This window comes from Procambarus clarkii, chromosome 24 (genome assembly GCF_040958095.1).
Source record: "Procambarus clarkii isolate CNS0578487 chromosome 24, FALCON_Pclarkii_2.0, whole genome shotgun sequence".
Taxonomy (NCBI): domain Eukaryota; kingdom Metazoa; phylum Arthropoda; class Malacostraca; order Decapoda; family Cambaridae; genus Procambarus; species Procambarus clarkii.
In genome coordinates, this window is record NC_091173.1 from 35910127 (window position 1) to 35926234 (window position 16108).

Here is a 16108-nt window from a genome sequence, read left to right on the forward strand (position 1 = left end):
GTGTTATGGGTGGAGGGTTGCCAGGGGTCACTGTTGTGGTATGGGTGGAGGGTTGCCAGGGGTCACTGTTGTGTTATGGGTGGGGGGTTGCCAGGGGTCACTGTTGTGTTATGGGTGGAGGGTTGCCAGCTGTCACCGTTCTGTTATGGGTGGGGGTTGCCAGGGGTCACTGTTGTGTTATGGGTGGAGGGTTGCCAGCTGTCACCGTTGTGTTATGGGTGGGGGTTGCCAGGGGTCACTGTTGTGTTATGGGTGGGGGTTGCCAGGAGTCACTGTTGTGTTATGTGAGGGGGGGGGAGGGTTGCCAAGGTTCACCAGTGACTCCCGAGCTATATAAGTGGCAGCAGGAGCTACCTTCCTCAGTCCATGCTGGACTCTCGCCGAGGTCACAGCTCCACCGTCTCCCTCCCTGGTTCGTTGTACCCCCCAAGTGTGCTATCTCTATCACATTTATCATAGCTCCTGATGCTATTACTTCCCCTTAGTATTTATATAGTGAGTCAATGACATTATTCATGGTAATCAGTATAAATATTTGGTACAATATTAATATTTATTCAAGAATTCATTTCTGACACAATAGCAAGCGGTAATTATGTGGAGTTGGCTCGATGTTAAATGATTCAGTTTGCACAGTTGACAGAGTAATATAGAGATGAAACCCTTGCAGAAGTGCGGGGGCCGAGCGGTTACCTTGCCGAGTGTGGAGTGGAGGTCTTGAGAGCCAGGAGCGGAAGTTGCGTGGCAATATTTCAACAAGATCAACCAAGAGAGGTGTGTTGCTTGGGCCTAGTGAAGGCTGGCGGTGGGGTGGGTGGTGTATGGTGAGGGCGGCTCACAGCCTCCTTGTACTCTCCTTCTTGCTGGGTGGGTGTTTGGGGGTGAGGGGAGGAGGGAGGGGTATCGCTGAACCCTGAACATCGACACAACAGAATGACGACAGATATTGGTAGAAATATCTGGGCCGAACAGTTTTTATTGCTAAATTTTGTAGAATAAACGGTTCAGAACAAAGAACAGTGTAACATGATTTTATTGAACTATTTTTTTAATGCTTCGCTAAACAGCATATGATGATACCAGACATTAACACAAAGGTTAAGTTCCACAATTGTGTAGGTTCTTAATACCAGACATTAACACAAAGGCTAAGTTTCACAGTGGTGTAGGTTCTTAATACCAGCTAGTAATACAGGGTTAAGTTCCACAGTGGTGTAGGTTCTTAATACCAGCTAGTAACACAGGGTTAAGTTCCACAGTGGTGTAGGTTCTTAATACCAGCTAGTAACACAGGGTTAAGTTCCACAGTGGTGTAGGTTCTTAATACCAGCTAGTAACACAGGGTTAAGTTCCACAGTGGTGTAGGTTCTTAATACCAGCTAGTAACACAGGGTTAAGTTCCACAGTGGTGTAGGTTCTTAATACCAGCTAGTAACACAGGGTTAAGTTCCACAGTGGTGTAGGTTCTTAATACCAGCTAGTAACACAGGGTTAAGTTCCACAGTGGTGTAGGTTCTTAATACCTACTAGTAATACCCCCTGGCAAGTACTCTTACTTGCCAGGGGCCCTCCATGTACCTTTACTTGCCAGGGGCCCTCCATGTACCTTTACTTGCCAGGGGCCCTCCATGTACCTTTACTTGCCAGGGGCCCTCCATGTACCTTTACTTGCCAGGGGGGCCTCAATGTACTCTAAATTGCCAGGGGCCCTCCATCTACTCATAATTGCCAGGGGCCCTCCATGTACTCTTACTTGCCAGGGGCCCTCCATGTACTCTTAATTTGCCAGGGGCCCTCCATGTACTCTTAATTGCCAGGGGTCCTCCATGTACTCTTACTTGTCAGGGGGCCCTCCATGTACTCTTACTTGCCAGGGGCACTCCACGTACTCTTACTTGCCAGGGGCCCTCCATGTACTCTTACTTGCCAGGGGCCCTCCATGTACTCTTACTTGCCAGGGGCCCTCCATGTACTCTTACTTGCCAGGGGCCCTCCATGTACTCTAACTTGCCAGGGGGCCCCCTCCATGTACTCTTTTTTGTTAGGGGGCCCTCCATGTACTCCTACTTGCCAGGGGCCCTCCATGTACTCTAACTTGCCAGGGGGCCCCCTCCATGTACTCTTTTTTGTTAGGGGGCCCTCCATGTACTCCTACTTGCCAGGGGGACCCTCCGTGTACTCTTCCTTGCCAGGGGGGCCCTCCGTGTACTCTTCCTTGCCAGGGGACCCTCCATGTACTCTTCCTTGCCAGGGGACCCTCCATATACTCTTCCTTGCCAGGGGACCCTCCGTGTACTCTTCCTTGCCAGGGGGCCCTCCATGTACTCTTCCTTGCCAGGGGACCCTCCGTGTACTCTTCCTTGCCAGGGGGCCCTCCATATACTCTTCCTTGCCAGGGGGCCCTCCGTGTACTCTTCCTTGCCAGGGGGGCCCTCCATATACAGGGGGCCCTCCGTGTACTCTTCTCAGTGTACATGGACCCTATAAATCCTGAATGTTAATAATTGTATATTTGGTAAATAAATTATGAAAATTTGATTGGTTAATTGTCTTTCAGATCGCTGACAATGGCCGTCCTCGGGGTGGTGATAGGTAAGGATTATTTCGTTAAACATAACGAGGCTTCGTTGCCCAAATATATTTTCCGTAACTCCACAAGTTTCCTTAAAAAAATCCGGTTTAAATAGTTGTTCATTGGTAAATATTCAATTAATTTTAAACTGTGACACTTTACAATTATATACCAGATATAATAGATGCAACAACTTCATTAATTTAAATAGATTAAATTGATGCTAAATATTTTATTATTTTATCTTTTTAGTTAGTTTTCTTCATTAATATAAGTATTTGTTGGTTAATGCTGAACATTTGGGGACTTATGCCTGGACAGTTGCTGTCTGTAGACGGTCAATATTTCATGTGTGCTCGGCAGATGCTTACATGACCTCATAATGGTCATCACTGGGGTGGGACTGCCTCTCCTAGTGGCATGGCCCATGGTTTGAACATGTCCACGCTGATATGTGACGCCTTATGCTTCTTTATGCCAGGCTCAGACCAAGGGCGAGGCTTGTATTAGTCACTATGATCAGTATCATTCACCTGACGCCTTATGCTTCTTTATGCCAGGCTCAGACCAAGGGCGAGGCTTGTATTAGTCACTATGATCAGTATCATTCACCTGACGCCTTATGCTTCTTTATGCCAGGCTCAGACCAAGGGCGAGGCTTGTATTAGTCACTATGATCAGTATCATTCACCTGACGCCTTATGCTTCTTTATGCCAGGCTCAGACCAAGGGCGAGGCTTGTATTAGTCACTATGATCAGTATCATTCACCTGACGCCTTATGCTTCTTTATGCCAGGCTCAGACCAAGGGCGTGGCTTGTATTAGTCACTATGATCAGTATCATTCACCTGACGCCTTATGCTTCTTTATGCCAGGCTCAGACCAAGGGCGAGGCTTGTATTAGTCACTATGATCAGTATCATTCACCTGACGCCTTATGCTTCTTTATGCCAGGCTCAGACCAAGGGCGTGGCTTGTATTAGTCACTATGATCTGTATCATTCACCTGACGCCTTATGCTTCTTTATGCCAGGCTCAGACCAAGGGCGTGGCTTGTATTAGTCACTATGATCAGTATCATTCACCTGACGCCTTATGCTTCTTTATGCCAGGCTCAGACCAAGGGCGAGGCTTGTATTAGTCACTATGATCAGTATCATTCACCTGACGCCTTATGCTTCTTTATGCCAGGCTCAGACCAAGGGCGAGGCTTGTATTAGTCACTATGATCAGTATCATTCACCTGACGCCTTATGCTTCTTTATGCCAGGCTCAGACCAAGGGCGTGGCTTGTATTAGTCACTATGATCAGTATCATTCACCTGACGCCTTATGCTTCTTTATGCCAGGCTCAGACCAAGGGCGTGGCTTGTATTAGTCACTATGATCTGTATCATTCACCTGACGCCTTATGCTTCTTTATGCCAGGCTCAGACCAAGGGCGTGGCTTGTATTAGTCACTATGATCAGTATCATTCACCTGACGCCTTATGCTTCTTTATGCCAGGCTCAGACCAAGGGCGAGGCTTGTATTAGTCACTATGATCAGTATCATTCACCTGACGCCTTATGCTTCTTTATGCCAGGCTCAGACCAAGGGCGAGGCTTGTATTAGTCACTATGATCAGTATCATTCACCTGACGCCTTATGCTTCTTTATGCCAGGCTCAGACCAAGGGCGAGGCTTGTATTAGTCACTATGATCAGTATCATTCACCTGACGCCTTATGCTTCTTTATGCCAGGCTCAGACCAAGGGCGTGGCTTGTATTAGTCACTATGATCAGTATCATTCACCTGACGCCTTATGCTTCTTTATGCCAGGCTCAGACCAAGGGCGAGGCTTGTATTAGTCACTATGATCAGTATCATTCACCTGACGCCTTATGCTTCTTTATGCCAGGCTCAGACCAAGGGCGAGGCTTGTATTAGTCACTATGATCAGTATCATTCACCTGACGCCTTATGCTTCTTTATGCCAGGCTCAGACCAAGGGCGTGGCTTGTATTAGTCACTATGATCAGTATCATTCAACTGACGCCTTATGCTTCTTTATGCCAGGCTCAGACCAAGGGCGTGGCTTGTATTAGTCACTATGATCAGTATCATTCACTTGTCATTTTACTTTACTTCTCAAAACAACTGACAGAAGGATTGAATACTGTAGCAGCGTCAGGGGCTCATTTGTGAATGTAGTTAGTACGTAACTGTAGCGAAGCAGACGTGAACGAGTGCAGTGAAGCAGACGGGAGCGAGTGCAGTGACGCAGACGTGTTCGAGTGCAGTGACGCAGACGTGAGCGAGTGCAGTGACGCAGACATGTGCGAGTGCAGTGACGCAGACGTGTGTGAATGCAGTGACGCATACGTGAGCGAGTGCAGTGACGCAGACGTGAGCGAGTGCAGTGACGCAGACATGTGTGAGTGCAGTGACGCAGACGTGAGCGAGTGCAGTGACGAAGACGTTGCGATTGTAATGAAGGATTCACTACCATGGAAGGATGGATATGCACTAATGAATCACTACCATGGAGGGATGGATATGCACTAATGGATCACTACCATGGAAGGATGGATATGCACTAATGGATCACTACCATGGAGGGATGGATATACACTAATGGATCATTACTATGGAGGGATGGATATGCACTAATGGTTCACTACCATGGAAGGATGGATATGCACTAATGGATCACTACCATGGAGGGATGGATATGCATTAATGGATCATTACCATGGAGGGATGGATATGCACTAATGGATCACTACTATGAAAGGATGGTACTGATATCGTAACATAATATCGACGTCTTGCCTCATTTATATAAGATGTTCGTCTTCTTCTTGCATCTTTTCAGTCATAATTTACTGACGTCTGCTTAGTTTAATTCCTTCCCCTGACTCCTGCCTCCAGTCAGGTGGTGAATAATTCTCACAAGGCAGACCTCCCTCACTAGGCTACCTGGGGTTCATAACAGTGGATAGCGCTGAGTGGTCATAGTCCTAATGGCTCGGGTTCGATTCCCGGCAGAATCAGAAACAAATGGCCAGAGTTTCTTTCAACCTGCTGCACCTGATACCTAGCAGTAAATTGGTACCTTGGAGTTAGACAGTTCTTACCGGCTGCTTCCTGGGTGTTTGTGTGTGGAAAATTATTTTTTTATTGATTGACAGTTGAGAAGCGGGCCGAAAGAGTCAGAGCTCAACACCCACCAAGTACAACTAGGTGAATACTTAGTTAATGATACTTAGTAGCCAAATGAGCCTCAGGGACGTTTGAAAGAACTTTTTCAGCGTCAGGTTAGTTAACTGAAGGAATGCATTAGGCACCGATTTGGTGGAGGCAGACTCCATACAAAGTTATAAATGTGGATGATAGAACCCAATAGGCTCGGGAATCTGTACACCGGTTGATTGACTGTTGAAAGGCCGGACCAAAGAGCCGAAGCTCAACCCCCTCGAGCACAATTTGGTGAGTACACACACACACACACACACACACACACACACACACACACACACACATGAATGTGAAGAGTGACAGGCAAGTGTAGACATCTTAATGACGATAATACGACTTGAAAACTTAAAGTATTGTGCGTTGTACAATCTCAGTAGTAAGCTGTGAGGCTGTTAGAGAGTGGCAGCATATAGCAACAGTCTAACTGTGCTACTGGCAGCTAAAGTTCAGTAACTAAGTAGCTGCAACAGATTCCCATGCAGCGAGGCGGTCTAACTTTCTGGTTCTTAACAATCAGTGTTATTCTGCTTGTAAAACTGGTTGTCTAAGCGAGTGTGAATCAGTTCGGTGCAGCTGTGCCTTCGTCTGAACTAGTCTTTAGCGCTTAGTTAAAGATATAATATCTCTAAGCAGTGGTTGTGAGATTTTTTCTACGCCTACCTCCCCTAGGAGGTGGACCTCAAGCACACCGCAGATATTTCTACTCTAAGCAGGAGGACAATAGAAAAAGGAAAAGCGGGAGCAAACCGCCAGGCTTCCACCACAAGGGTGAAAACCTGTCCACTTAGGTCGCTGGTTCCTCCTAGTTAAAAAGAACGTTAAAACCATTAAAGGTTAACCGACGTTTTCTCACAACCAAATATTTGTATTTGATGTGGTGCTATGAATTGGAATTCGAGTTTCCCAAGAACAGCCGTCATTTGAAAAAAAGACAACATTGCAACAATCGTATAAAGCAGAACATGGCTGGAAAAGAATGGTTGAAGGGTTGACATCATAGATCGTTTTCTATAACAAAATAATTTATTTACATGGGACTAAACTACTACAACATCTAGTTTACGTTACGTTAATGTCCATCAAGTGGCACTATAACAACAGCTAAATAGCAACAACTCTGGTCCATTGCTGTGCGGCTGCATACTGAACTAACCTGAACACAGGTGTGCCCACTGACGACGCAATATTGCAAACAAATAATTCACAAGCCTAGTTTACACCACAGTGAGTGATTCGTTACGTTAATGTCTGTCCAGTGGCACTTGCAACACAGCTATACAACAGCCCCTCAAGAAATGACAGCAGTCTCTATCTTGCTGACACTTCGGGCTGACTAAATGAACTAACTGAACAATGATGCCCACTGGTGACGCAAGCTTGCAATCACTATTGTCACGGCTTCACAGTGAACAGATACTATAATCACAATCATACGGGTCCTCCAGCCCTCCAGGCGAGATACCCACGTAACTAGGCGGGTAGTCCCACACTGACTCCCCCTATCACAACCTAATGTGAACACTCTTTGCAACTGCCTGCAAGAAGTTGCAACTGTAAACAGTAAACAAAGTCAGGCAAGGTGTGATTCTGAGACACTTCTCCAGTAATCCCCAAGTTACTTTACTCCCGTCACCAAACGATAAACAAAAGAAATTACCTTAATCAATTACAAAATTGATTATGTGATTAATTACGTTAATTAACTGTCTACAACAGTCAGCAACAAAGTACTTTACGTTAATCACAAACACTTGTCCCTCTTAACATAAGTCATCTTGTTAACAATAACTCAAAGTCTATTAAATTACATCACACTTGAATTCTTTCAAGTATTCAGTGAGTAATTCGTAATTATTGTCAAATGGACAACTAATTAAATCCCAGTCGAGTTACGTTAACTAAGCTTACCACTATCTTGGTAGCGTCTCAACAGTCTATGTCAAACTTTTACGTTAATGAGCGTTAATTACCCTAATTAACCCCGAGCAATTAATTAATTGTCACCAGGACCGATAATTAATTATACATAAATACGTCTCACTCCGCACTGCCTAAGCAAGTCTCATCAAACACTGTGAATTCACAGACGAGGTGTTAATTACCTCACTAATTAACATAAGTGCATCTTAAGCCACTGTCACCAGACAGGATATGATTAAAATAACAGAGTTATGCTAGCTCAATGACCTCGCTTTACCGAGTCAACAAGACCTTTGACGTTAATTACTCCACTAATTATCATGAACTACTAATTCCTATACCCCAGAAAGGTAATTAGTCTCGAGTAAATTACGTTACCACAAATACTGTCAGACTCTGACAGTTCCTCCCCACTATGTGAATTCATGATGAGAATGCTAATTACACAATTAGCTAGAGTAGTCAATAAGTTTTCCCACAGACAATTAATTGTACCTGAAACGTATCTCAACAAGCTCAGCACTGTTTCCCTTAACAGCTCTCTCACTCATTAAGTAATGTGCAACCCCTTATAAAGTTAATTCCCCTTAACTCTCACTGAATCCTTAAGTCTTCAACACAACTTAAAGAAGCACAAAGTAATCCCAGGTTACATAGGTCACACATTAATGCACAGCCCACATACGGTTGCAGCTTCTGCAACACGGTAATTACTGTACCCTCACAGTAATGACACACGGTTTGGCAACAACAAAAGTATACCACATTACTGCCCCCTCTAATCTTGCAACAGTTGCAAGAGACTACTGTGAGCAATCACTACTTCAGCAAAACAATTTACGTTAATATAAGTAATTTACAAAACGTTAATTTACGTTAATTTACGTTACCCCAGCTATCACTACGCTGACAGCTGGCACTAATTCTCATAATTAGGCAGATTAACCAATCAATTGCTTGCTCTCTCATCAAGTACTGTGAATTTCCCTGAATAATGTCTAGAATACTGATGGCAGGAGTCATGGAAGAGAGTCTGAAAATGCTGTGTGTTAGGTTGTTGCACTCACACAAACTACCACCTCCACCTGCAGTGTCTTAGGTTGATGCACTCACACAAACTACCACCTCCACCTGCAGTGTCTTAGGTTGTTGCACTCACACAAACTACCTCCTCCACCTGCAGTGTCTTAGGTTGTTGCACTCACACAAACTACCACCTCCACCTGCAGTGTCTTAGGTTGTTGCACTCACACAAACTACCACCTCCACCTGCAGTGTCTTAGGTTGTTGCACTCACACAAACTACCACCTCCACCTGCAGTGTCTTAGGTTGATGCACTCACACAAACTACCTCCTCCACCTGCAGTGTCTTAGGTTGTTGCACTCACGCAAACTACCTCCTCTACCTGCAGTGTCTTAGGTTGTTGCACTCACACAAACTACCTCCTCCACCTGCAGTGTCTTAGGTTGTTGCACTCACACAAACTACCTCCTCCACCTGCAGTGTCTTAGGTTGTTGCACTCACACAAACTACCTCCTCCACCGGCAGTCTTAGGTTGTTGCACTCACACAAACTACCTCCTCCACCTGCAGTGTCTTAGGTTGTTGCACTCACACAAACTACCTCCTCCACCTGCAGTGTCTTAGGTTGTTGCACTCACACAAACTACCTCCTCCACCTGCAGTGTCTTAGGTTGTTGCACTCACACAAACTACCACCTCCACCTGCAGTGTCTTAGGTTGTTGCACTCACACAAACTACCACCTCCACCTGCAGTGTCTTAGGTTGTTGCACTCACACAAACTACCTCCTCCACCTGCAGTGTCTTAGGTTGTTGCACTCACACAAACTACCACCTCCACCTGCAGTGTCTTAGGTTGTTGCACTCACACAAACTACCTCCTCCACCTGCAGTGTCTTAGGTTGTTGCACTCACACAAACTACCTCCACCTGCAGTGTCTTAGGTTGTTGCACTCACACAAACTACCACCTCCACCTGCAGTGTCTTAGGTTGTTGCACTCACACAAACTACCTCCTCCACCTGCAGTGTCTTAGGTTGTTGCACTCACACAAACTACCACCTCCACCTGCAGTGTCTTAGGTTGTTGCACTCACGCAAACTACCACCTCCACCTGCAGTGTCTTAGGTTGATGCACTCACACAAACTACCACCTCCACCTGCAGTGTCTTAGGTTGTTGCACTCACACAAACTACCTCCTCCACCTGCAGTGTCTTAGGTTGTTGCACTCACACAAACTACCTCCTCCACAGGGCTAGTCCTGCTTGTCTTAAGGCCGGCAGAGAGCGAGCTCCCTCAAGGACCACCCACCACAACACCCTTCATCAGGATTAAATCCCGCAACACCACTCCACCCAGCACAGCCCTTACTGGCTCTTTCTTCAGTCGTAGCGGTGTGGGGCCACCAGGTGTGGGGCCACCAGGTGTGGGGCCACCAGGTGTGGGGCCACCAGGTGTGGGGCCACCAGCTGTGGGGCCACCAGCTGTGGGGCCACCAGCTGTGGGGCCACCAGCTGTGGGGCCACCAGCTGTGGGGCCACCAGGTGTGGGGCCACCAGCTGTGGGGCCACCAGGTGTGGGGCCACCAGCTGTGGGGCCACCAGGTGTGGAGCCACCAGCTGTGGAGCCACCAAGGAGGACAAGGACTCCACAAGGCGTCGGGTCATCACCTGCTCATGATAGTCTCTTCCCTCAAGTAACTGCTCAAAAATATATTGCCCGGCATACACACACCTCGTATCATAAACATACCCCGTATCATACACACACTCCTTATCATACACAAATCCCAAATCATACTCACACTCCTTATTATAAACACCCCCAGAATCAAACAAATAGTTCGTATCATACACAGACTCCGTATCATAAACACTCCCCATATCATACACGCACTCTGTATAATACCCACACCCCATATCATACACATACCCTGTATCATACAAACACCCAGAATCATACATATAGTTCATATCACTCATACACTCCTTATCATACACACACTCCGTATCATACACACACTCCGTATCTTACACATACCCCATATCATACACACACCCAGAATCATACCTATAGTTCATATCACTCATACACTCCGCATCATACACACACTCCGTATCATACACACACTCCGTATCATCCACACACTCTGTATCATACGCACACTCCGTATCATACACACACTCCGTATCATACACACACTCCGTATCATACACACACTCTGTATCATCCACACACTCCGTATCATCCACATACTCCATACCATACCCACACTCCATATCATCCACACACTCCATATCATACACACACTCCGTATCATACACACACTCCATATCATACACACACTCCGTATCATACACACACTTCACATGTCACGTACAACCCACATAAAACATACAACTCACATGACACATACAACTTGCATGACACATACAAACCGGATGACACATACAAACCGGATGACACATACAACCCAAAAGATACATATGAATTACGTCATACTGATCAGCAACCATATCGTTCACAAAATCCTTATCATACATACCAGTACAAAGATCATGTATACAATAATACACATGATAGTTACAGACCAAATCATCCATACAAACTACCACATGATCTATACAATCACCCACATGATTCATACAATCACTCGCATGATCCATACAATCACCCGCATGATCCATACAAATACCCACATGATCTATACAATCACCCACATGATCCATACAATCATCCATTCAAACACCCACATGATCCATACAATCATCCATACAAACACCCACATGATCCATACAATCATCCAAATTTCCCATATAATCCCCCACATGATCCATACAAATACCCACATGATCCATACAATCACCCACAAGATCCATACAAACTACCATGTGATCCATACAATCCCCCACATGATCCATACAATCACCCACATGATCCATACAATCACCCACAAGATCCATACAAACTACCATGTGATCCATACAATCACACACATGGTCCATACAATCACCCTCATGATCCATACAATCACCACCATGCAGTATACACACCACAACATGATGAAGATCGTCAGCAAACATCACACTCTCATGATAAACATTATAATACTTACGATACAGTGAACAATGTATATCAATATACGAATAAATCATACCAGCCACCACATGGTACCCACCACTTGAACGATATATACAATCTTCCGCATGATTCATACACTCTGAATGATATACAGAAGCATCCAAACACACATCCATATAACATATACAATCCACATGACATATATAAACCTACATATGATATATGCAAATGTCCACATGACACATACAAACATCCACATGACATATATAAACATCCACATGACATATACAAACATCCACATGACACATACAAACATCCACATGACACATACAAACAACCCCATGACACATACAAACATCCACATGACACATACAAACATCCACATGACACATACAAACATCCACATGACACATACAAACATCCACATGACACATACAAATATCCACATGACAGATACAAACATCCACATGACACATACAAACATCCCCATGACACATACAAACATCCACATGACACATACAAACATCCACATGACACATACAAACATCCACATGACACATACAAACATTCACATGACACATACAAACATCCCCATGACACATACAAACATCCACATGACACATACAAATATCCACATGACAGATACAAACATCCACATGACACATACAAACATCCACATGACACATACAAACATCCACATGACACATACAAACATCCACATGACACATACAAACATCCACATGACACATACAAACATCCCCATGACACATACAAACATCCACATGACACATACAAACATCCACATGACACATACAAACATCCACATGACACATACAAACAACCCCATGACACATACAAACATCCACATGACACATACAAACATCCATATGACACATACAAACAATCATATGACACATACAAACATCCACATGACACATACAAACAACCCCATGACACATACAAACATCCACATGACACATACAAACATCCACATGACACATACAAACATCCACATGACACATACAAACATCCACATGAAGCATAAAAACATCCACATGACACAAACAAACATCCACATGACACAAACAAACATCCACATGACACATACAAACATCCACATGAAGCATAAAAACAAAAAACTAAAATTTTGTTTATATAGCTCCCAAAAACAGTGAACATCTACACTGTCACCATCTTCCTGGGACAACAGTGTGTACATCTACACTGTCACCATCTTCCTGGGACAACAGTGTGAACATCTACACTGTCACCATCTTCCTGGGACAACAGTGTGTACATCTACACTGTCACCATCTTCCTGGGACCACAGTGTGTACATCTACACTGTCACCATCTTCCTGGGACAACAGTGTGTACATCTACACTGTCACCATCTTCCTGGGACAACAGTGTGTACATCTACACTGTCACCATCTTCCTGGGACAACAGTGTGTACATCTACACTGTCACCATCTTCCTGGGACAACAGTGTGTACATCTACACTGTCACCATCTTCCTGGGACAACAGTGTGTACATCGACACTGTCACCATCTTCCTGGGACAACAGTGTGTACATCTACACTGTCACCATCTTCCTGGGACAACAGTGTGTACATCTACACTGTCACCATCTTCCTGGGACAACAGTGTGTACATCGACACTGTCACCATCTTCCTGGGACAACAGTGTGTACATCTACACTGTCACCATCTTCCTGGGACAACAGTGTGTACATCTACACTGTCACCATCTTCCTGGGACAACAGTGTGTACATCTACACTGTCATCATCTTCCTGGGACAACAGTGTGTACATCTACACTGTCACCATCTTCCTGGGACAACAGTGTGTACATCTACACTGTCACCATCTTCCTCGGACAATAGTGTGTACATCAACACTGTCACCATCTTCCTGGGACCACAGTGTGTACATCAACACTGTCATCATCTTCCTGGGACAACAGTGTGTACATCTACACTGTCACCATCTTCCTGGGACAACAGTGTGTACATCTACACTGTCACCATCTTCCTCGGACAATAGTGTGTACATCTACACTGTCATCATCTTCCTGGGACAACAGTGTGTACATCTACACTGTCACCATCTTCCTGGGACAACAGTGTGTACATCTACACTGTCATGATCTTCCTGGGACAACAGTGTGAACATCTACACTGTCATCATCTTCCTGGGACAACAGTGTGTACATCAACACTGTCAGGATCTTCCTGGGACAACAGTGTGAACATCTACACTGTCATCATCTTCCTGGGACCACAGTGTGTACATCTACACTGTCATCATCTTCCTGGGACAACAGTGTGTACATCTACACTGTCATGATCTTCCTGGGACAACAGTGTGTACATCTACACTGTCATGATCTTCTTGGGACAATAGTGTGTACATCTACACTGTCATCATCTTCCTGGGACAACAGTGTGAACATCTACACTGTCATCATCTTCCTGGGACAACAGTGTGAACATCTACACTGTCATCATCTTCCTGGGACAACAGTGTGTACATCTACACTGTCATGATCTTATTATTGTAATTGAGTAAATCCTTAGGAGCCGTGATGAGGAATGGAACCTGTGCGCTAGATGTTCCCAGACACACGCACTAGACCACTGGGGCACGACATGGTCAAAAAGATTACAACTTGAAGTCCTACTGCACCCTCGAGTACTCCTGAGGCTTCCCCTGAAGCAGACCCAGATTTTCATACCCCCCGCCCCCCCTCATGGGCACTTTGGCACTGTCGTCTATGTCTTTGTCACCGTGTAATGGTCTAGTTGCTAGAACATGTGCCTGGGAACACTCAGGTTCGAACCCTCTTCACGGCTCCAATGGATTTTCTTATTGATGCATTACGATAGTATGATTAATCTCTTTGTATTATTTTTTTTCTCCTAAATCTCTACAATATTTATATATATCATTTATACATATATATTGTACATTGTGCAATTATAGAGGTCAGTGGGAAGGTCATGTGTTAATTATACATTGAATATTTCTATTTGTAATAGAAAACAAGTTTAGATTATAAATGGTTCAGTTGCTAATTGGTTTAATATTTATTTGGTTATATTTCTAGTTGGTTGAGTGTCTAATTGGTTGAGTATGTAGGGGATAAGTGTGTAGTGTGTTAAGTGTGTAGCTGGTTGAGTGTGTAGTAGGTAAGTCTGTAGTAGGCTCTTACCATGGGGTGAACAGTGATTTTACAGGTGTTGACTGCTGCAAACCCAGTGTGTTCGCTCAATATTTTATGCACAGAAGTACACAATATTTATATCACCCTTGAATATAATCTGTATGTTATGCACTTCAATCACCCCCTGAATATGATCTATCTATTATGCACTTCTATCACTCACTGAATATGATTTATCTATTATGCACTTCTATCACTCCCTGAATATGATCTATCTAATAAACACTTCTGTCACCTCTGAATATGATTGTCTATTATGTATCGTAAATAAATTTTATATATGAGGGATTACTTTAATTGCATTTAATGTCCATTATATTGCAAGTGTCTATAGTCATAAGACTAGAATCTACATCTTGTGGACTAAGGAATTTCTTCAGCTGAATAGACTTTTTTCAGCCCATATATTCAAAAGAACAATATTTGCAAATAGTTAAGAAACACCAAACAATTGCAGATACACAAATCTTATAATGAAACCAGAAACCCCAACGTAAACCAATAAACATTAAAAATACTTGAGGAACATAAATAGTAAACAAGTACTTGCGACGTATAAGACATATTATTAGGGATGGCTGGGGATTGGGGGTTGTTATACAATGAAACTTTATTATTTGAATCGACGTTATACTTACTTACCGTCGAACTGAGACCCCAACCACTCCCTGACAGAACGAACAGCCGACCTCAGTAGACACACTTCCGCTTCCGTCGATCGACCAGCAATGGACACTGGAGTGCTTGCCATTATTTGAGGGATCACCCTGGTAAGCATCTGATTCTGGGAGAGGAGTTCAGGGTCACCTTTATTTCGGGAGTACGACTCATATTGCTTAGTTGTCATGACTACACACCTGCTCTTAATCTGCCGTGACTCCCGGGCACTCTCCTAACTGTGGGATGATCTCTCAATCCCCCTTAGTTATAGTCCACTATTACCCAAGTTATATCCGTATCTCTCTCTCTCTCTCTCTCTCTCTCTCTCTCTCTCTCTCTCTCTCTCTCTCTCTCTCTCTCTCTCTCTCTCTCTCTCT

At 44.3% G+C, this 16108-nt stretch overlaps 1 protein-coding gene across 1 annotated transcript; it reads left to right on the forward strand.

The window, feature by feature from the left end:
- The first annotated feature begins 667 nt into the window (after positions 1–667).
- On the forward strand, positions 668–13251 carry LOC138368249 (uncharacterized). The gene is made up of 3 exons (XM_069330800.1): positions 668–774; positions 2558–2592; positions 10014–13251. Exons 2-3 carry the CDS (start codon positions 2568–2570, stop codon positions 12884–12886), a joined length of 2898 nt encoding a protein of 965 aa, XP_069186901.1. The 5' UTR covers positions 668–774; positions 2558–2567; the 3' UTR covers positions 12887–13251.
- The last annotated feature ends 2857 nt before the right edge of the window (positions 13252–16108 follow it).